Source organism: Haplochromis burtoni, unplaced genomic scaffold, assembly GCF_018398535.1.
Source record: "Haplochromis burtoni strain Fernald_Lab_line unplaced genomic scaffold, NCSU_Asbu1 Contig_48, whole genome shotgun sequence".
Taxonomy (NCBI): domain Eukaryota; kingdom Metazoa; phylum Chordata; class Actinopteri; order Cichliformes; family Cichlidae; genus Haplochromis; species Haplochromis burtoni.
In genome coordinates, this window is record NW_024582409.1 from 58,206 (window position 1) to 79,855 (window position 21,650).

At 41.5% G+C, this 21,650-nt stretch overlaps 1 protein-coding gene across 4 annotated transcripts in view; it reads left to right on the top strand.

Annotated features, from left to right (window-relative positions):
* dync1i2a (dynein, cytoplasmic 1, intermediate chain 2a) overlaps window positions 1-21,650 on the top strand; it is a 22,309-nt gene continuing 659 nt past the window's right edge. Inside the window, exons 1-17 of one of the 4 annotated variants that reach the window (XM_042220388.1) lie at window positions 1-153; window positions 1,639-1,750; window positions 4,219-4,330; window positions 5,490-5,577; window positions 6,631-6,720; window positions 7,044-7,153; window positions 11,973-12,062; window positions 12,242-12,404; window positions 12,496-12,595; window positions 13,704-13,829; window positions 15,954-16,100; window positions 16,185-16,298; window positions 16,819-16,952; window positions 17,961-18,105; window positions 20,659-20,799; window positions 20,965-21,090; window positions 21,377-21,650. The exon at window positions 21,377-21,650 is cut by the window's right edge and continues 659 nt beyond it. In XM_042220388.1, coding sequence (XP_042076322.1) covers window positions 1,649-1,750; window positions 4,219-4,330; window positions 5,490-5,577; window positions 6,631-6,720; window positions 7,044-7,153; window positions 11,973-12,062; window positions 12,242-12,404; window positions 12,496-12,595; window positions 13,704-13,829; window positions 15,954-16,100; window positions 16,185-16,298; window positions 16,819-16,952; window positions 17,961-18,105; window positions 20,659-20,799; window positions 20,965-21,090; window positions 21,377-21,490 — 1,902 coding nt within the window. In that variant the 5' untranslated portion in view covers window positions 1-153; window positions 1,639-1,648 and the 3' untranslated portion in view covers window positions 21,491-21,650. Of the gene's footprint in view, window positions 159-1,638; window positions 1,751-4,218; window positions 4,331-5,489; window positions 5,578-6,630; window positions 6,721-7,043; window positions 7,154-11,972; window positions 12,063-12,241; window positions 12,405-12,495; window positions 12,596-13,703; window positions 13,830-15,953; window positions 16,101-16,184; window positions 16,299-16,818; window positions 16,953-17,960; window positions 18,106-20,658; window positions 20,800-20,964; window positions 21,091-21,376 lie in introns of all 4 variants that reach the window. The other 3 variants (XM_005951735.3, XM_005951737.3, XM_005951738.3) reach the window with 3 other exon arrangements.

Consider the following 21,650-nt stretch of genomic DNA (forward strand, 5'->3'; position numbering starts at 1 on the left):
TGCTTGGCATGGCCTGGAAATGACAGCAGCACAGCCACGTCAAGGCGGAGCGGCTCTTTTTGGCTCTACTCGGCACCTGTACTTTGGTCGAGAGCCCAATTGTTTTGGCTCAGTGTTAATTAAAGCCTTTTGGTGACAGGTCCAAAACTTTCTGTAAGGTTAGTTCTCTACACATCACCATCAATATAACCGTAGCTTCACATTGCTGTAAAAGTATGTCTGTGTTCGTAAGCGAACTGTCTTTATTCACCGTGTGGTCAGCGTGACAGCGCTGCAGACCGGAGTCCGGTTAACTGCTGTAGCTAGCTGCTCTAACTAGCTTCTATCAAAGTGATGTATCTCTAGCCGTTATTTTTGGGTTGATCTCTAGGGGGAAATATTCTATTGCCTTGAAGTCAACAAGAAAAATATAAAAATAATAAATGGAGATAGTAGTGGGTGTTTATTAAGAGAAAAGCGCTGTAATGCCAGTACAGTAGTTACTAATAACACGGAAGGCTACTGTTAGCAATAGCCGAGGCCCTTGCTGCTTAGCGGGTTTCCCTTAAACTGCAGTGTAACTAATAAACAAAGCATCATAATGCTTTGAGTTCATTGGTACATTAAGCTAATATGAACCGGGAATAACTAATTTACATGGATAACGTAACACCGGGCCGGGTGAGGTTAGCGGGTGTGGGAGGTTGAACGGACTCTAGGGTGGGGCTCTCTGTTAGCTAGCTAATGACAATGACTGGTCAGCCAGTCTTTACATGAAGCGAAGAAATAATACACGGCTAACACATTTAACTCAATTACCCAGGGGGGAAGCTGAAACACTGGTCGGTTTAATTGTGCGGTCAGTGAGAGGTTGGGTCGATACAAGCTGTCTGAAATGTCGTGAGAGGCTCCTGAAGCTGTTATGAGATGCTTGGCTTTGAGTTATGGTATAGGACACCCTGTAAACACAGCGAGACCACTAGGGCACTTCTAGTGCTTTGATATATAAATAATCTTTGGAAAGTAACAGTTTTTGTATTTTTGCCTGATTATTCAAAACCCAATCGCATGGAGACTTTAATCACAGGACTGAGATGTGTTTGAAGTGCAGATTTTCAGCTTTAATTTGAGGGGTTTAACCAAAGATTTGCATGAACTCTTTCGGAGTTACAGCCGTTTTATTACGGAGTCCTCCCAATTTTCAGAGACTTAGAAGAAACGGGACCAACGGACATAACAGGACTGTTGTTAATTCTTTACAACCAATAACTGCATGACGTCAATACCCCATGGACATCTTCAAATGCTTTGTTTCCTCTCTTGACATGCTCTGCCGGACCTTTACTGCTTGTTTGTGGGTCTCTGTCTTCAGTATCTAAAAAGCATGCTTTATTGGGCTGAGAGCAGGTGACCATTGAACAGTATCCCACTTCTCATTTGCACTGTGAACTTGCTGTCTGATCAGTTTTGCAGCATTTGGCTAAATCTGTGAAACTTGAATTAAAGCTGAAAGCCTGCACTTCAGTCACATATTGAAATGACAAACATTGTGTCTTTGTCCAAATACTTTTTGGCTATAATTTTAGCTGATAAATACTTTATATTTCAGACTAATCTTAATCGACACTTAATATAACAGAGCTGTATCTTTTTATACAGCTTTGGCATCATGTCTGACAAAAGTGAGCTGAAAGCAGAGCTTGAAAGGAAGAAGCAACGCTTAGCACAAATCAGAGAGGAGAAGAGAAGGAAGGAAGAGGAGCGCAAGAAGGTATGCTAACAATGTTTTGTAAATATTTAGTTCACATGCATTTACAATGGTCCACATTAATCGTCAAACTTATTTGGCCATTTGCATATGAAGTTTAGAGTAGGAGAAAGTGGTTAATACACACAACACATCCCAAGGCCCTTGACAAAGAGATAAGGTTCTTCTGAGAAAGGTAGGTGAGAAAGGTATTTATATTAAGATAAGCAACCCTGTTCCATTAGTGATAATGTTTTTAATTTCTAATCCAAATGTAACCCTGCAGGTATTAAGGGTTTCTGCGTTTATATAGATAATACATTCCACACCATTTGTTTTGAATGGCAAAAGTAAGACAGAAAAGTAAAATGTTTTTCATGGATTGATTTTTCTCAACTGACTGATAGTCAGTAGATTGCATTAACAAGCTCAAGTTGGGCCTAATGTGATAAAACAATATGAGGTGGCTAGTGTACAGTATGCATTTTCTTCTAGCAGAGTAGCTGTGTTTTGGTAGATAGCTATATTGATGACTTTGTCAGTCTCCCTCTCCAGCCATTCTTGGCTATATTACATAATGTTTTTTGAACTTCTATAATGTGATTGGAATAAAAAAATAATCCGATATTCCACTGTAATTTAAAAGCGCATGTAGATCATTTGATTATTTCCTGTTTTGACAGTTTCATACTGTTCTGACAATATAGAACTCTTCTTCTTAATTGATATTTGAATGTTGCTACTTTTAGTGTGATTATTTCCTCCACATCCTTTGAACATATAATCCATCCTATCCATAATAGCTGTATTTCTTTGTGGTATGAAGGCTACAGATTATTGAATGGGAAAGGAAAGTTGTTTTGTTCTCCAGGTTTGTCCTTTAAGGAGGATTTTCCCCAAATTCTCCAGTATACATGAGTTCTTACTTAGAACATTTACTTCCTGGTCGCAAGGCTTAGATTAGATTAGATTAGATAGAACTTTATTAATCCCTCGGGTGGGTTCCTCTGGGAAATTCGATTTCCAAAAAAGCATAGCACCGACAGAAGTTACAGAGTTACAGAATATTATATACACACACACACACACACACACACACACACACACACACACACACACACACACAAATTTATTTATATATATATAATACATATTAACTATATATAAATTTATATATATAAATACAGAGACAATATAAATAAAATATACGAAGGGGATAAATAGAATAAATAGGAATAAAAAATAAAAATACAAGTGAATTGCACATTTCAAGTATTGAGGTCAATTGCACTGTTGACTATTTACAAAAGTATTGCACAAAAGGTATTGCACAGTGAGGTGAAGAGGCACTACAGCTTAGTTGTTCCCCCCTCCTTTGTCCTCCTGTTTCCCCTCCCTCTCCCCTCCAGAGAGGAGTTAAACAGTCTGATGGCGTGTGGGACAAAGGAGTTTTTAAGTCTGTTAGTTCTTGTCTTTGGCTTATGTCATGGAGCAAAACCTCTCAGTGAAACACAGATCGGGTGAAAGTAAAACAACACTGTATCATGACTGCAGCTTTATTTTGTAAGATATGTGCTCTTAACCAACCTGTCGCTGTTTTAAGTAAGGGTAAATACACTGTCCCACTGCCCACGTATGCTCAGTGCTACATTTCTGGCTAAGAAGCCAAACACTAGGCCATAACAATCTTATCTTGACACATTAAAATACAGTAGCTTTGTGTGCACACGAGGAAAAGCAAACCTCAGACCTTTTCGTCTTGCAATTCGGCCTGGAAATGGTAAAATGACAGGCATCAGCAGTGCCTTTCTCCTAAATGATGGAGATGTACAAAATCTAGTTTGCTCTGTGTTCAGACGTATTTAATAGCATCCATCTTTTCGGTTTCTTCTTCTCCAAAATATCTCTCCTAGCATTTGATAGCCTACAAGCATATACCACTTTATTCTGTTCCTCCAGCTCTTTCTCAATCACACACTGAAGAAAAGTTTAGAATTAAACATCTTGCCCAAAGACCCTTTGACATGTAGGCTGAAGGAGCTCAGGGATCGAGTCACTGACCTTAAAATTAGTGGATCACCTTCTCTCCACAGAGTCACCCCAAATTAATGTTATGTATCCTTGCTGGTGTTCCTGCAGATCAGCTCTTTGCTGCACTTGTCATGTCCTTTGGCAGTAATAAGATTCTTGCACAGAGTGCATCATAAAACAATTAAGTATTAATTTTTAATTTAGAGAATGGGCTTCCTCATAGCTGTGAATCACTAAAAAAGTCATAAATCAACATTAATGTGTTGTGTAGTCCTGTGATAGACTGGCAACCTGTCCAGAGTGTACCCCACCTCTCAGTCTATGACAGCTCGGCTTTAGCCCACTCTGACACTGAACTGGTTAAGCAGAAGAGACTGGATGCTTTACTGTATTGCCTGAGATCCAGTCAATTTAATATTGTTATCATTGGTGTTTTTATGTTTGTTTGTTTTTATTTCTAGGCGGAACTGAAAGAGGTCGTACTTCCTCAGGATGACTCTGACCTGGAGAAGAAAAGACGTGAAGCTGAGGCTCTTCTACAGAGCGTGGGCATAACCACAGATGTTACAGTTGGTATGTTTTATTTTACATAGAGCTCTATTATGATACCTACTTTTTAACTGTACACCCTTAGGAAAATACATGCATATCTAACTGAGCTCAAACCCCCAGTGCATCGCTGGATAAAAAAATGAATCTAGTTTGCATACACATACAGTTGGGTCATTGTACTAGAACTATGTTTTGACATTGGTGTCTGGGTGTTCATGTTCATGGATGAGCAGTGCAGAAATCAGCTTTTTTCATTCCACATCACTCACACCAGAATATTTGGGGTAATAAATAAATGATATAAAATTTCAGTTTCTAAGCGCTGCAATCTTCATTAATAGTCATATTAAATCACTTGATTTTGTGCATAGATGCAGCATACTTTGGACTACTTAATAAACATTTCATTCATTTTTGTCTGTAATGGTTGTGCTGACTCCTAAAATTGGATTAACGTTTTAAAAATAAGAAAGAAATGTTATACTTCTCGATGCTGATGGATGCGAGAAAACGCCACCATAATAGTCTCATTTTCATGTGGTGGCCATTACAGTTATTTCGTATCAAATATGCTGGAGTACAGATCTGAAGTAACACAAATGTGTCACTGTTCTTTTGTAGCTTTATATTAGACATTTTCTGAGCTGTGACTATGAAAATTGTGGCAAAACTAAATCCAGTTGCCTGGAAGATGAGGCTAATCATGATATTATTACTATGATGAGTTTGTGTAAATAGCTTGTCAAACATGAGCCTCACTAGATGATGATGATGATGATGATAATAAGTGGAAGGATGGATAAAAATGAAACATTTCCAAAAATATACTAGTATACACACAGTGGTTTTTTAGAGCATTGTCATATTGCTAACAGCAGATGGCAGAAGAGATCCATATAAAAATCTATCAGAGTTTGCAGATGGACCCAAATAAGACATTCAAAACAATCATGGTTGTATTTTTAATACTGCTAGTTTTTAATTGTATTTTTTTGGTCTTGCATATGATTTAATTGATGAAGACAGTACAATTGTGCTGAAATCTCCTTTCCCAACATGGCTTGAGTTTACGTTTATTATTTAGATTTGTGCATTTTTCTTGCTTTACACAGAGACATTTATATTTTATTGTACTGCTATAAACAGTTTACTGATGATTACTGTCTGTCTGCCTGTGTAGTCCCTCCTCCCATTTCTCCAACTGCCAAATCTGCGGGCACACCGAGTGATGCAGGGAGCCAGGACTCTGATGGAGCTGTGGGACCCAGGTACACACACTGTCTCACAATCTGCACTTGTACAGTACTTGACAAGTGCATAAACAGTGCAGACGTCCCTATTTCAGGGGGGGAAAAGGCCAAAACTGTTTCTACCTGAGGAATAATAATCAAATGCTTGGTACTTTGTTGATTCTACCTTGCTTTTTACTTCAGCATTCTTTTTAACTGTTATGCTTATATCTGCAATATATGTTTCCAGTGTCTTTGTCACAGCTTAAATTGCAGAACTGTTTTGCAGCAAATTAGTTGTGAAGCATTTTGAAAACAACATAAAGAAGCTTGTCTGTTCTGCTTTCTTATGCTTGGCATTACTTTCAAACTCTATAAACAAAGCTTATGAATACCTGTTAAGCACAATTGCATTAACAGCAGCTGAGTTAAAACATTTTATAAAGTCCTACATCATTACAGTGAACGATGACGAATTCCTGCCAACTGAGTGCATGTTTATTTCATTTGTGTGCCATCGAATTAGAACAATCCTAAATTAACAATAAAGCAGCAGGCTGCTGTGACGCCTGGGGGACTTCTTAACCCCTAATTAGAGCCCCTTCCCAGTGCTGAAACTCAAGCTCCCCCAGTGTCCCATCAGACCCAGTGAGTTGTTCCCCCTACGTGTTGACTCATTTCCCTCACCAGCATGGCCATTTCCTACACACATGGAGGTCATGTTTTCTCCCTGAGGGTTCTCTCCCCCCCCCCCCCCCCCCCCCTGTCGGCACAGCACTCAGTGCTTTGGTGTGACACAGTTCGGCCTGAACATTACACCCTGTGCCATCGCACACAGGGTCTGTGTGCCCATGCATTTTAAGCAGATACATTTTTCCATCTCTGGGTTTATGTAAACAGATTCAAGCTTAATTTGTAGTAAAGAAAACTCATTTTTTGGGTGTTTGGATATGCAGAATGATTTTAATTGTGACCTAGGATTCAATCAGCATGTTTGTTATGTGCCATAATGCTAACTTTATTTCCTCTCCTCATTTGTGCTCGCCTGTTTCTCTCTCACTAATGCTGCCTTGTTGCTGTGACACTAACCAGGAATCTGCATTGGGACTCTGACCCGTCCACTCTTCAACTTCACTCTGATTCTGAGCTGGGGTACTGGACACTCTCTTCTCTCCTTTCCTGGTCATTTTCCCTTCTCTCAATCTATGGCATGATTACTTTGTCTTTCAAAGTCATTATTCAGTTAAGACAGATCAGGAAAACTATGTAGGGATGCATGCAGGAATGGTGAGACAAAACCTTTTAATTATTTACATAGTTTTAAAAACTAATATGAAGTCGTTGCAATCCCATAAACGACTAATTTACTCACTTTAATCAGCAAAAGATCCCACTTGCAAGGAGGTGAGAGTGGTTATAGATGTAGCACTGTGTTGTATGTTTTTGTCTTTACTGTCTCTTTCACTGCGATTTTGTGCAAAACTTGAGTTGTTCTTTCCTTTTAGGCGTGTAACTCCAAAACTGGGGATGGCCAAAGTTACACAAGTGGACTTCCCACCACGTGAAATTGTGTCCTACACGAAAGAGACCCAGACCATTACTCAGGCGAAAGAAGGTGACTCATGAAGTGTTATAGGTTAATGTTGAAAAACGCAGTCAAATGTGTGCGCATGTACATAACTGCGTGCCTGCATGGATTATATCATATCATTCTTCTTAACAGGGTCTCTCTGAGAGCAGAAGTGAACAAGTGCAAGAGATTTGATTTTACTGAGATGAAAGAAAAGGAAAAATGAGGCCCAGGAAACATAAGAAGTTAGGGCAGGGATTAGATTCTGACAAGCTCTGCTCCTCTGAACCTTCCAGCCAATGCTGCTTTGGTATAATTAATGAGCAGGATGAGAAAGCTTGTGACAGGAAGGAGAAATGAGATTGGAAGGGAAGATATGAAATGCTGTGCATAGGACGGCTCATTCCCTCTGAAGCGTGTCAATATGTATGTAATTGCTGCAGCAAAGCTTTCATGTGGTTGGACGAAGAGAATATTTGGGTTTTTTACTAAAATTCACATGGTGAGCACATGTTCCATCAAATATGCAATATTTTTGGTCATGCTTCTTGTTCTCGGTTGATTTTTCTAATGACTGATGGTGAGTAATATGCTCGACTGAAATCCTGATTAGGATAGTTGTTTTGTACCGTCACTCATAGCCACTATCTTTTTTTCTTTCTTTTTTTTAAGCTGATTTCTCAAATGATTTGCACCAGCTAACATGTGTTTTAAGCATCCCTGAAAGCCTGGTTAGGATTTTAAAAAGTGTACCGAGTGTCGGTTGTGTGGTCTAATCAGGTGACGTGTAGAAAATTCTGAGGTGGCATGCAGCTCGAGTAAGATAAAATTGTGTGATTTTTGTGGAAAACTACAAGCGGAACTAGTGAAGGATGAAGAGCATCCCAGTGTTCCTCATCGCTCTTTACGCTGGACTCTACTGGGCATTGTAAAACTGTGTTAAACAACGATGGTTTCTGCCAGCTGTTCAACACTGGGGCCCCCCTTCCCCTCTCTGCCACTATGTAATCATTTCATCAACTCCCTCGCTTCCCTGTCTTCTCCCTTCACCGAGCAGGCACATAACAAAACACACTCAGTGACATTGTGCATTTTCACACCATCACTTCTGGCACTCGATGAGACGGCATCCCCTTCCCAGCTTGCTCCCCTTGGCGCATTTCTGATGTGTGGGGTGGCGTCAGGCCTGGTTTCTGATTGAGCGATTTATCATGTTGTCAAAAGGAAGCAACGCCGCAGCACTCTCAAGGTCAGCAGGCGGTGGCATTAGAGGGTAGCGGCTGCCATGCCCTGGCTGCTCCAAACTGAGGGTTCCCACAGTGTCAGTGAGACACCTCGGAAAAAGGAGTAAAAGATTTTAAGATCACCTGCCCCATTGGCACATAGAATGTCCTCTGAGCAGTCCAGGAGAAGCCATCCACATTTTAAAATAGTTGGAAATGAGAATAGTATATCACTCAAGAACAACTGGATACTCGTTTTCTTGGTGTATGAAAAAACTCTTGATACCTGTGCTCGTATAAGGATCACTTCCATTTTTTAAATATTTGATTTCCTTTTCTTATTAATTCTGTTGGGAGTGACCAGGAGGGTCAGTATGTGAGGGAGTAGATCAGAGGGACAGCTCAGACTCAGCATTTTAGAGACATGTGCACAGGAGGCATAGTGGATATGTAGGACAAAGGATGTTGATGATGGAGCTGACAGGCTGGTGGAAAAGTGGAAGCCCAGAGAGAGGGTTCTTGGATATAGTGAAGGAAGACAAGGATGCAAAGGATAGGGTGAAATAGAGGCAGGTGATCCTCGGTGGGGAGCTCTAAAGAGGGCAGCCGAAGAAGAAAATGTACTGTCTTCTTATAATTAATCCCAGCTTTTGGGAATTAAACAGTGAACAACACTGTGCAAATGTTTCAAGGCATATTAGCTGTTGAGATTTTTATTCATTACACAGTACCTTCAGGAAAACATCTGTTTGGCTCCCACATGCATATTTCTACATCACAGCCACCCCAAACACACAGCTACACGGCTCTGTCGTCTATGACAACGAGCCATGCAGCTGATCAGGCACCCACAGAGAGCTGATTTCAGCATCGTGGGGTCAGTCTGAGATTACATGAGAAAGCAGTGACACACTGAAGAACAGTGGCGAGCTCTCCGCAAAATGCTTGAGCCAAACTACCTGGCAAAAGCCTAAAAAAAAAACAAGTGCACATAGACAAAGTGGAAAGGACATAGAAATTATACAATGTTATTTTTCTGCCTAATAAAAAAACCCACATTATTTTTAAAAGCACTGCCTGCCCCACATTCAGTGCATTGGAGATTAATTTTTTCCATCTGTAGGTAGCTTCAGAAAATTTGTTAGTTTAAGCCATTAGATTGTCGAATATGCCACCGCTGCACGATTCCCAGATTGCACTAGTAGGTAATATGCAGCATCAGTATGCACTCCTCAACAAGAGGCTGTAATTATGGCATAAGATATTGTGGAAGGTTGGAGGTTTGGGAGTACGTGTGGGGTGGAGGGGGAGGGCTGGACTGGTTCGTCTAGTACAGCATTTCAAAAAGGCTCGTCAGGAATATAAGTATGCAGAGCAGTTTAGTAAATCTAATATTTAATTGAATGTGATTGTTTTAATCACGATGAATTCAGAGGCAGGTCAAAACTTTTAATCACAAAAGCCCTTAATGGTCTTCTTGTTTGAAGTGCCACTTGTAATTGTGGTCAGCTTTTATGCACTTGATGATTAGTACCCTTAAATATCTGTTGTATCCTTCTCTCATACAGTAGCTAATCATTTGGAATAAAAAAAATTGAGAATATTCTCCCCTTTTTTTTTCTGTGTATGATTTCAGCACCTATGCAATTTGTTTTTTGTTATTGTTCATGTAATAGGGTTTGCTGATGTTTTTATTTGCTGCACTACTAGATGCAACTACACACTTTGGAAAGGCTTTTTGTACGCTGGTGCTAGAAGAGGTCTATTTCAGCATACAAGAAATGATAGTTCAGATGTACGTGCGAATTGGTGGAAATTTGTCTTCTATGGTTTCATTCTTGGGCTTCATGTTGCACATGCTGAAGTCACAGCCTTGGTGTGTCTGTGCGTATAGAACGCGGATGCCACCTGCAAGGTCATTTAGTTTTGTAGTTGCTCACCACTGGCCACACGCCATGTTTGCATTAATATATTGTCTATTGAGGAAGACTTGTGATTACTCCCCCACCACCACTACATACAAAAAAAAAAGCTTTTATGTCTTAAGTGGTACAAAAGCCGTAATTGGACCTGCTTTGCAGCTTTGAGAGGAGGTGTCAGCGTATGGGACATTGCTGATCCGTGTGAATTCTGTTAAATGCAACCCACCCACCCTTGCTATTCCCCCCCACCCACCCACCCCACACACACGCACATCCCCAGTGGGGTCACCAGGATCACTAGCTTTTCTCCAAATGGCCATTTTGGCTGGCAGGTGCATTATACCCTTTATTTTCAGATTGTCTGTCCGCTCCTAATGCCTGGCAGGTTGATTGCTCTGGCTGCCTCACCAGGGAAAGGGCTGACGAGCACGGCCGGGACTAGCTGAAAGACAGTGATTACTGTTTTCCTTTAAGCCTGATTGAGGCCCTTGAAAGGAAAGATTTTAACCTTCTCCTGTTGGTTGCAGAGTATGGCCGCACATTGAAATGGCTTGTGTCATCAACCCAGTTCTGTAAACTCATCAGTGCACCCGGTAACCTTCATCCCCCAAACCTCCATCTGAGAAAGGGGATAAATCATTTTATGGACAAAGTGACAGATGACATTATCATTTAGATTATCTCAGTAGGAAGGAAACTCTGGCGTGTGGTGCTGTCATCTTAGATTAACTGTAAGGTTCATACAAAGATAAACGCCTGTAGGAACCAGGCGAGTATTTCCACTTTCCTCATGAATCTGTTTTGTCCTTCTGCTATTATTTTTTTAAGCATAGTCTATATAGTGTCTGTAGGAAATGTGTTTGAAAAAGATGTGTTCATCTTCTTTGAGGTAGAGCCGGTGTGCAGTTTGCCAGCTGGTGTGGCCTGTATTTTGTCGTACATTCTCTGAGGTTGAATAGGAGTTGCAGGACCTCCTGCTAGGATGGTAATTGCACAGGCTTGCCGTTCAGGGAGAAGCTTGTCTCGGGGCAGCCATGCGGAAAACCTCTGTGCCATCCCCATGCCACCTCTGAAGAGCACAAGACAATCCCAGCATCACCATCTGCTTTTGCACCATGCCGTCATCTGGCTAGTCCAATGGGACGGGCCTGGGCAGCTGCTCCACAACCTCTGCCCCGTGGCCTAGAAGGGGGCAACCTACTAGTGGGACACAGAGGAAACAGCTACACTGACAGCTAGACTGTCTATTGAATGGTTAGGGTCTCATTAACAGTTGGGAAAGACAGGGGTCCCTATGACAACAAGACACCCGCTGCGCTGTGTCCCTTTAATACAAATGACAAACTTCCCCGCTTTACAGAGGCAAGTTCTTTTTGAAAGGAGACATTGTGCTGACAAACCAAACAAATGCAAGGGAGAGATACAAAATCAGTCTATTGCTGTGCCAGTAATCACTGGGTGGAGCTTTTCTTGAAAGAGAAAAATAATGAATGTGGAAAATGTAGTGACCAAAAGGTATGAAATGTCTGTGTTTGGAAGCATACTCATTCATTTTGTTAAAGTTGTTTATTTGTTGTTTGATTTTTATACCTTTTTAGCATTTGAAAGATTCAGAGGAAATGATGATCATAAACATACTCGTTTACTACTTCTTACACAGGTTATGTTGATTGAGAGTTGTTTTCTAATGTTTAATACGGGTATCTTTTTCATCAACAGAGGAAGAAGAAGAGGAAGAAAGTGCTCCACCTCAGCAAGTAGTTGAGACTCAAGCTGAGAAAGAGGACCAGAAAAAGGAGGAGGAGGAAGGTACTGCAGAAATGATAATTGAGATTCTCTGCTGAAATTGAGGCAGTTTAGTTAACACTTAAAATATGTAATTGTTACAGATTATCTATATAATTGAGGGGATCAGATTGCATAAAATAATGGCTACTAGCACCAGGGATCTTCACGACATTTCACTGTGTTTTTGTTTCTCCATTTAGCACCCCCTCACGAGCTGACAGAGGAGGAAAAACTCCAGATCCTGCACTCGGAGGAGTTTGCAGATTTCTTCGACCACAGCACTCGCATTATCGAGCGGGCTCTATCCGAGCACGTGGACCTCTTCTTTGACTACAGCGGCCGTGACCTTGAAGAGAAAGAGGGGTAATTCTTGAGCAGCTAGTGTTTTTAAAACTTGTAATTGGTTTTTGAAGAAGTGCTTTTTATTGATTTTTGGTGCTTTGTTTTTCCGCAGTGAAATCCAGGCCGGGGCAAAGCTCTCGCTTAACAGGCAGTTCGTGGATGAGCGCTGGTCCAAACATCGTGTTGTCACCTGCCTGGACTGGTCACCCCAGGTCATTTTTCTTAACAAAGTTTTCATGGTGAAGCCAACTAGAGGCTGGCTGATAGTGGATTTTGTGTGGTTTATATATATAAACAGACGTTGTGTTTGCAGTCATATTGAAATCATTAAGTATTAACTTTCACAAACACGTTGGCCACTCACCATTGAAGTTACTGCTTGATTATGCTCAGTTTTGATGCATACTTTGGTGTTCTGCAGACAGTATAATAAAAAAACCCGTTAAAGATTTTCATATATGGTCAGTATTGGCCGACAGGTATTAAAAGTTTGGCCCTAAAACCAGCATTTTAACACATTTTCTCAGAGAGACAGTCATGGATCATCTGCTAATCCTAATCCTTGTGTCTTTGTGCTGGAATTCTGTTAAGAGCATAATTGTTTTGTAATTGCCTGTTTAAACGACTTAGATTTGCACAGCCATAATGCTTTATGATTACATAGCTTGAGTTTGACAGCATGTTCTTTCAGCCTCAGCTCCCTCAGGAAAAGTAAGTTACGTCCCATACAAATTGTCACTTAGTCGGAGGCCGTAATGATTTGTTTCCTCTGGTGTCTAAGGTCATTTAATGCATTATTGTGCAATGACTTGTGACAGTGATTGAACACCAACTCTTTGTTCACTGTATTTTCTTGCTCAGAGCAGTATCCACACCCTTGTGATGTAAAGTGATGCATCCACTGTACTTAAATTTAAGTATTAAAAGCAGCAGAGGTTAATCGTTTGTCAACATCTGGATAGTGTTTCTGCAGTCTGTGTTTTTTGAAATGCACTGGGATGGGTTTGTGTTTTATGAGATCCTTACTGAGCTGCTGAGTCTGCTTCCGTGTTCTTTTGAGCCCTTGCAGAACTGTAGCTTTTAGTTAAAATTATGCAAAGGAATAAAAACATCATTTACCAACGTTCTTCGGGGGGTAGGGTGAGTTAAATGAGCCATAAATCTTGGAGGAAAGGGTTAGTCATTCTCGAAGGCATTCAGCAGCAGCACTCGGGGCAGGCAAAGCTTTTCCACTTGGAGCCAAGCCTGGGGGGCATGTCTGCCTACCTCCCTCCGACATTCATTCAGTCTGATTTTTTTTTTTTTTTGGTCTGTCTCCAGTATCCTGAACTGCTGGTTGCTTCATACAACAACAATGAGGATGCTCCTCATGAGCCAGACGGTGTGGCTTTGGTGTGGAACATGAAGTACAAGAAAACTACACCGGAGTACGTCTTCCACTGTCAGGTACTAAAAGCAACTTTAACTTTCCTGTCCTTTTACTAACATAACCCAGCACCCTCACGGATGGCTTCTTCCATGACAAACATGGAACACGGCCAGCCATCCTGTCAGGCTCCCTGCCTCCTCCTCTGCTCCCATACCCCCCCCTACCCTCATCCACATTGTGAGTTCACAGTGCTGGCATCCACCTCCACCACATCTATGCACAAACACATGTTCATGAGGCGCCTGAGAAGACCTGTGGAGTCGGATGGAATCTGAGCACCACAGCAGGATTAAGCGTGTGGGGCAGGGCTGGTTATCATGTGCATCTAAACAAGGGCCCTGTGTTCAGACAAGCTAGCTGGGAGACCAGTTGAGCTCCTCCGCTCTGCCCAGCCTTATTACAATGCTTGCCCTGAGGCTCCGTCACCAAGACAAGTTGAGTAGAACCACATGTTTTGGCCTCCATAGCGGATGTAAATGCAGGCGTGTTGCTCAGATGAGTAAAACTGAACAGAAGTGTTAACGTAGTTTTCTTTTTGCCTCCAAGTCAGTTTATCTATGCATTAAAAGTTTTGCCAGGGTGACTTTCTGGGGAAAAAAATGTTATAGGTGGGGTGATGAGTGTGTGTAGTCCACCTAAACCATAATCCAAAAATATATACTGATCTTATCGGCCAGCCTTGAGGTCTGTTTATTTACACTGTGAGAACTGAGGCTCGAGTTATGCAAGATGTGTTTAGTTTGTACTTTAATAAAGAGGGAACATGCAAGATGACGCAGAAGAGGAAAAAGCTGCAGATTGAAGTCTGTGTTTTCCATGTCCATATTATTGCATCTTTGGAGATTTTAAGTGCTACTGATGCAAATCTTTGCAGTATTTTACAGCCCCACATAGGTTTGACTTGTGGTTGAGAACATCAGTGGGAAATAGGAGTTATTGTGACTTTAATTTGTATTTCTATTTCAGCAAATAAATAGCTTGAAATAATTACATTTGCTCTCAATAAAATTAAGTTTTTTTAGCTAAAATAGCTCAAAAAATGTTTGTGTGGAAGAATTCAAAATTAGCAGCAGTGCAAAAATCAACTAGTAGCATAAAATCTCAGCATGCTTGCTGTGCCCTCTTCATGTTGCAGGGCTCGTTACTTCCATTTTCTTTTCAGCTCGTCAGTTTTGGGATAGTTTCCTTGAAACGACAAGTGGCATGATGTCCTCACTGCTGTAGATTTCCATTGGCTTGTTACTCTATGAAAACTCTTTCCCTTCTCATCACTCGCTCCACAGTGCGGTTACCTAACCTCAAATAATGAGCCATTTTTTTCCTCTTTCGGGGTCATTTGGTGCCCTTGGTCAATAGTGTCACTGTTTTCTGAAATAACAGTAGTGTTGCCGCTTGTTATCTTGGAAAGTGGTTGACTGTTTAGACTTATTTTTTAAGCGAAAGAGGCAAATTAAGACTGGGCTAAAATTAATAACATTAGCTACACAGTGGTGCAGCGGTTAGCATCATCGCCTCACAGCAGGAAAGTCCTGAGTTTAAATCTACAAGCTGACCAGACGCCATGATCAGCTCTTCCTGTATGTGCGTGGCTTCCATCCAGGTATTCCAGCTTTGTTCCACAGCCCTGAGACATATTTGATAGATTAATTGGTAATTCTAATTGGAGAATTGCTGTCTGTCTCTCTGGTACCCTGCTTTTTATCCCACAACAGTTCGGAAAGTCTCCAGCCCGCCTCCACAAGTTGAAACTGGATAAATGGTTAGGAAATTGCAATGGGGAAAAAATTGAATAATACATTAAAAAAAAATGTTATACTTCATATGTAGCACTTCTCTTAAAGTTACAAACTGCTTCTCAGAATAAAACATTTTATAAAATTTAAAAAAAATTATAGAGATGTTCTGATAAGAGTATTTCAGGTAAACTCTTCAGTAGTGATGTTACTGCAGTTGGACTGCTCCACGCTTTAGAGGCTACGTTGGCAAAAGCCCGGTCACCTTAGTTTAACAGCCGATCCCTCAACATTCACGGTATCTTTGTAAACTGTCTCTGAGCTTCCATTGTTACCTGCGGCTGTCTCAATATAAATCTATTTCATTTTTCCTTGCCCAACCCTTCTTGCACCCTTTCATTGTGACAGTCTGCTGTTATGTCAGCGGCGTTTGCCAAGTTCCACCCCAACGTTGTGGTGGGAGGCACCTACTCGGGGCAGATTGTGCTGTGGGACAACAGGAGCAACAAGAGGACCCCTGTGCAGAGGACTCCCCTGTCAGCAGCAGCACATACGGTACAGTAAAGGTCTGACACAGTGGGCGTATGCTTCATTTATATTTAGCTAAAAGGTAAAATTTCCCCGTCACTGTCTTCGCAGCACCCGGTATATTGCGTGAATGTGGTCGGCACCCAGAATGCCCACAACCTCATCAGCATCTCTACTGATGGCAAGATGTGCTCCTGGAGTCTGGACATGCTCTCTCAGCCTCAGGTAACATATAACACAGGGCAGACGCTGAATGTGTGCTCTGCTGTAAAGAAGTTAAAGTATTAACCATAAAAATAAGTTTTTATAATGATAATGCATCAGACTTTAGCAAAGACAATATATTTTCTGTTGTTTTCCTCTCTTTTTCTTCTTTCACATCACCCACATGCTTCCTGTCCTTTGCATTTGTGCTACATGTCAGACATTTTGGCTGGACTCTTTCCTTTTCACATTCCAGTTTGGTATTTCCTTCGACTTTACCCTTATTTTTTTCTGCAGCTCATTTTTCACTTTGAAGGAAATGATTCTTGCTAGCTGTGTCATTTCATCTCTGCTGCCAAGCCCTCGCTGTCAAACTGATTTTTTTTTTTTTTTTAATATAAAGCACTAGTCGAATTTAGATTACACATTAATAAACTGTCGGGTGATTTTTATAGGTTTTGCTTGGCAGAGTGTGTGTTAACTTAAAGCCTGGGCGGGGAGCTTGTTATAGATGTTGTTCCATGTTTCCTCCCCTCCACAGGACAGCATGGAGCTGGTGTTCAAGCAGTCCAAAGCTGTAGCTGTCACCTCTATGTCTTTCCCTCTTGGAGATGTCAACAATTTCGTAGTGGGCAGCGAGGACGGCTCAGTCTACATGTCATGTCGTCATGGAAGGTGCGTTCATAAGCAACCGCAGTCCCACCGTGTCGCCTCCCGAACACCAGCAGGAAACTGAGGCGACTTGTAAGGCCCACCTAGACCCGTGTGTCAAATAAATATAGCCCACTCACTTCCCAGTGCAACGCAAATCCAACACTTGATCTCCTGCTGTTTGAGGTTTCACTCCTGCCCAGTCATCCTGTTTTTCTTTTCCGCTTGTCAGTTGTGTTTGTAAAGGTCATTCAACATAAACAGGGCACACATGCAGGGGAAACAAATCATTTTTTCCCCCCCTGTTCTTTTATTTTTATTTAATTTTTTTCCCTCAGTATGTTTCTCTGGGTGAGAGAGTTTGTTTACAGTCGGTCATCCCTGGGAGAATTAAAACTGCACTTCATCCCACAATGTTCTCATTTAGGAGACTGGGGATCTTCATCTAGGATGGTCCTCGGCAGAGAAATGTGGCTTAAATCAGAGCTGCCAGTGAGCAGCGTGTCAGCCTCGCACCAAATGTCCTGTAGTATGCCTGGAGACCACAGAGAGGTGATAGCTGCGAGGTTTTGCACTGCAGAATCACCTCTGTAATCGGGGGAATAATTTTCCACATCATTTACAATGGTATGATACTCTCATCGCAGTTAATAATGCATAAGCATCACTCATGCTGAGTATTTACCTCTCTACATTAATTATCAGAGTCTCAGTTGGGTAACAGCTCTGCAACATGTGGTTGAAGGGATGCAGTCACTTTTGCCTCCCTGCTGGTAATTACATGATACAAGTAAATGATTACTGTGAATACGTCCAGCAGAGGTCCATCTGTGCCTGTCGCTTACTTACCTGCTTAATGCATTGCGTAAATGGTAACAACCAGCAGTTTTGTGCATTTTTGTTGTTTCTTTTTTTTCTAAAGTTTCTACAGTGCACATAAATGTGTATTCAGACATTAGATCTGAAGGTAAAATTTAATTCTTTGTGGTCAGTTTAAGCATATTTACCCATATTTATCTGTGTGCTCCACAGCAAAGCAGGCATTAGCGAGATGTTTGAGGGACACCACGGCCCCATCACGGGGCTCCACTGCCACACAGCTGCTGGGCCGCTGGACTTCTCTCACCTGTTTGTTACCTCGTCTTTCGACTGGACTGTCAAGCTGTGGAGCACCAAGGTATGACTTGAGCTCTAGGAAGTATTTTAAAGGCCATGATTCATTTATTTGGCCCATCTCTGCATAGGGAAAAGTTTCCTCCCTTTCTGTGCCTCTCTGGGCTTCACTATAATCCAGTTATTGTTCACTTTCAGCCGTAAGGTGGGACTAATGATTCTTTTAAGGTTGATTTTTAAGTCACAGACTTCTGTTAAAAGGCTATTGATTGAATTTGTAGACAGATGTCCTGATACAGCAGTCAATACCAGACTCCGTTTAGCCAAAATAATTAATTTTTTCACCTCCTATTTGCCACAGTTTGGTTTCCACAGCAACAGGTCGGCTCAGACTGTTAGGCTCTAATGTTTATTTTAAAAATGTTTATATAAAAATGGATTACTTTTTTTTTTTTTATCTGTAGTTGTTGTGGTAAATGAGAGTTGTTACCCTGCATTTTTACATATAGGATTTTTAAAAAAAAAACATTTGATATAATGCATTAGTGGTGGCAGTGGAAAATTTTCACTTTTGACATCTTGACTGTACATCACAATGAATAATACAGAACACTCTTGAACTGAACTCGGGAGACTGAAAAAAATAAGAGACAATGAGAGAAAAGGGCATGTAATGAAAATTCATAAGAAGTGTTGTCAAAGTGAAAGTCTCACCTGCCTGCGCTCTGTTGTCTTTATTTGGCAATGAATAGACACATACACGGCCACCTCCTCTAGCTCTTTTGGGAGACAGCCTCTTTTCATCTGGCCCCTTCGTGCATCACCGGCTTATGGACGTGGACGGGGTTTGTGATCCCAGAAGCTCGGTTGTCAGCGGCAGCCTTCCCCGGTGGGGTCCCCTGGGGCAATTTCAGCGTTAAGTGAGGGGCCAGATGAAGAGTGATTCAGAAACCCCCGTTGAAGAGAACAGGAACGATATGATGCCCTGCCCAAGCGAGGGTTACTGGGGCCCCACTGTGGAGCAACACCCAGGGATGGGGAGGCTCAATGGCGAGTGTTTGGTGGCTGGGACTTAGCGAACCTCCTCTGGGCCCACTCTCCTGTGCAGTCAGCTCCCAGAGGGCCAGTTTAAGCCAGGCAAACTGTAAAAGCTCTGTTCTGACATAACAGGCTGTCCCCATTGCATCCCATCCCAAAGCAAGTCTTTTTCATCCATTTGCAGCAGTTACAGAATTCCCGATGGCTTTTTTTTTGTTCTGTAGACATTTCACCTCCCACACTGGACACTTCTTACAAACCATACGGTCCTGCTGTTCCCACAACAGATGAGTGGGTTTGAGATCCAGCGATTCTGCCCAGCCGTTCCATTACAGACTGGGATATCAGCTGACTGCTTTTATTTTTATACTCTATGATTAAAAAGAGCACATCGCAGAGAGGCGGCCTTTCAGGTTCCCTCCATCAGTTTGACAAATGATTATCTTTTTGTTTGTTCTGTCAAATTTTCTTCTTTGTCTCCTCAAATTTGGATCCCTCTGCACTTTTTTGCCGCTCGTGTTCTTTCGCCCATCTTAATCTTTCCCTTGTGTTCAGTAACTCTGTCTAGAAGCCCACCATCCTGGTGTCATCACTTCAGTGTCGAGGTAGAATCGGGTGTTTTGTGGGTGCCCTTGAGGCTTGTGAGACTTTTGTTTTTCAAACTAGAGACTGCGTCTCTTCTTGGTCTGTTATAGGCCAGCATCTCAGTCTTGTTGATTTTATTCTGGTTAGAGGTTTGTGCTATTCTTTGAGTCGAATAGAACAGATGATTGAAATCTGTTCACTGCAAATCTAATCATGAAATAACTTTTTTGTTTTGTTTTTCTTGGAAAAATTTTACTCTGATTTTATTTATTTTTTCTCCCCCCCTCCCCCCAATTTAAAGACTATGAATGAACCCAATGAACCCACAGAGGCTGATGTTCCAGATACTCAAGTAGCCAAATTTATTACTTCTTTAATCAGCACAACAGTTTTCAGCTGTGCTAACATAATTGGAAAGGGCTTTTTTCTAATGATCAATTAGCCTTTTAACATGATAAAGCTGCATTAGGTAACACAGTGTCCCATTAGGAAAAACATAAATGATGGTCGCTGGAATTGGGCCTGCATACATATTCCATTACAAATCATAAATTACTTCTGATTGATTTCATTAATCATTAATTGTCATTTACAGCATTTCTAAGTGACCTTTAAGCATTTTTTTAGCAGTATTGTAAATGGACTGGTTCTTATAGAGCACTTTTCTACTTGAGCACTCAAACTCACCCATTCACACAAGCACTTTTTAAAATTCACACTCTAATGGACTCATTGCAGAGCAACTTGGGGTTCAGTGTCTTATTGTGTGTCCTGTATGAACATAACCATACACTTTTTTTGAAACACAAACCTTTGTAATGTTTGATCTTTCACACTGCAGTTTGTGATAATGTTGAGTGGCTTTGCTAAGTAACATAAGCCAGTGCGTTTTAACAGTTTAAAACATCACTGAGTTGCATTAGTGTGTAGATGGATATTTATACATTTAAAACTGGAAACCTTTTTGAATGAAGCTGTTTTTCCCCCCCTGCAGAACAATAAGCCGCTGTACTCATTCGAGGATAACTCGGATTACGTGTATGATGTCATGTGGTCCCCGACTCACCCTGCTCTGTTTGCTTGCGTGGACGGAGTCGGTCATCTCGACCTGTGGAACCTCAACAATGACACAGAGGTAATATTAATAGACATTTCTCAGAAGAGCAGCTGTGTGCTGTTACCAACTTTACTGTAGACGAGATACTCATATCTTGATTTTGACCTTTTTAACCATATCAGATCCTGTGCCTTCACATGGTTTAGCGTGCAAGTACACTCCTGATTGCTGTTATTGTTTCAGGTCCCCACCGCCAGCGTCACAGTGCAGGGTAACCCAGCCCTGAACAGGGTCAGATGGGCTCATTCTGGCAAAGAAATCGCTGTGGGAGACTCTGATGGACAAGTCCTTGTCTATGATGTTGGAGAGGTGAGCAAGCATGAGTCAGCCTTTCAGTTTCTGACTGTACCTTTAAAAAACAACAACAAAAAAACAATTTGGATTTTGCAAAAAAGAGTCAGCCTCTCACCTGCTACAATGTGTAATTTAGTGATGAGGGATTAATTGTAAAGCATTTACCTTATTGAGATTTTAGAAGAGCATCTTAAGGACTAATTTGTGCATTTTAGGTCTGCTCTTTGTGAGTAAAAAAATGCACAGAGCATAACCCGTCTGCGTTTGAAATTCACGCCTCTGTCGTGTTCCTCCCCCACAGCAAATTGCGGTACCGCGAAATGACGAATGGACCCGTTTTGTTCGCACACTGGCAGAAATCAACGAGAACAGGGATGACGCAGAGGAGCTTGCAGCTCAGCGTCTGGCCGCATGAGCTTATCTCCCTGGACGAGGCATTTAAGGGACCAGTCATGTGCTCGTTAATGTCAGACCTGTTTTGATAGATGGAAAAGATGAAGTTTGTATCAGAAAGAAGTACGGATATCGCTTGCTTTCCAACGCTCCTCTTATTTAGACAATTGCCTTCTTAGTTC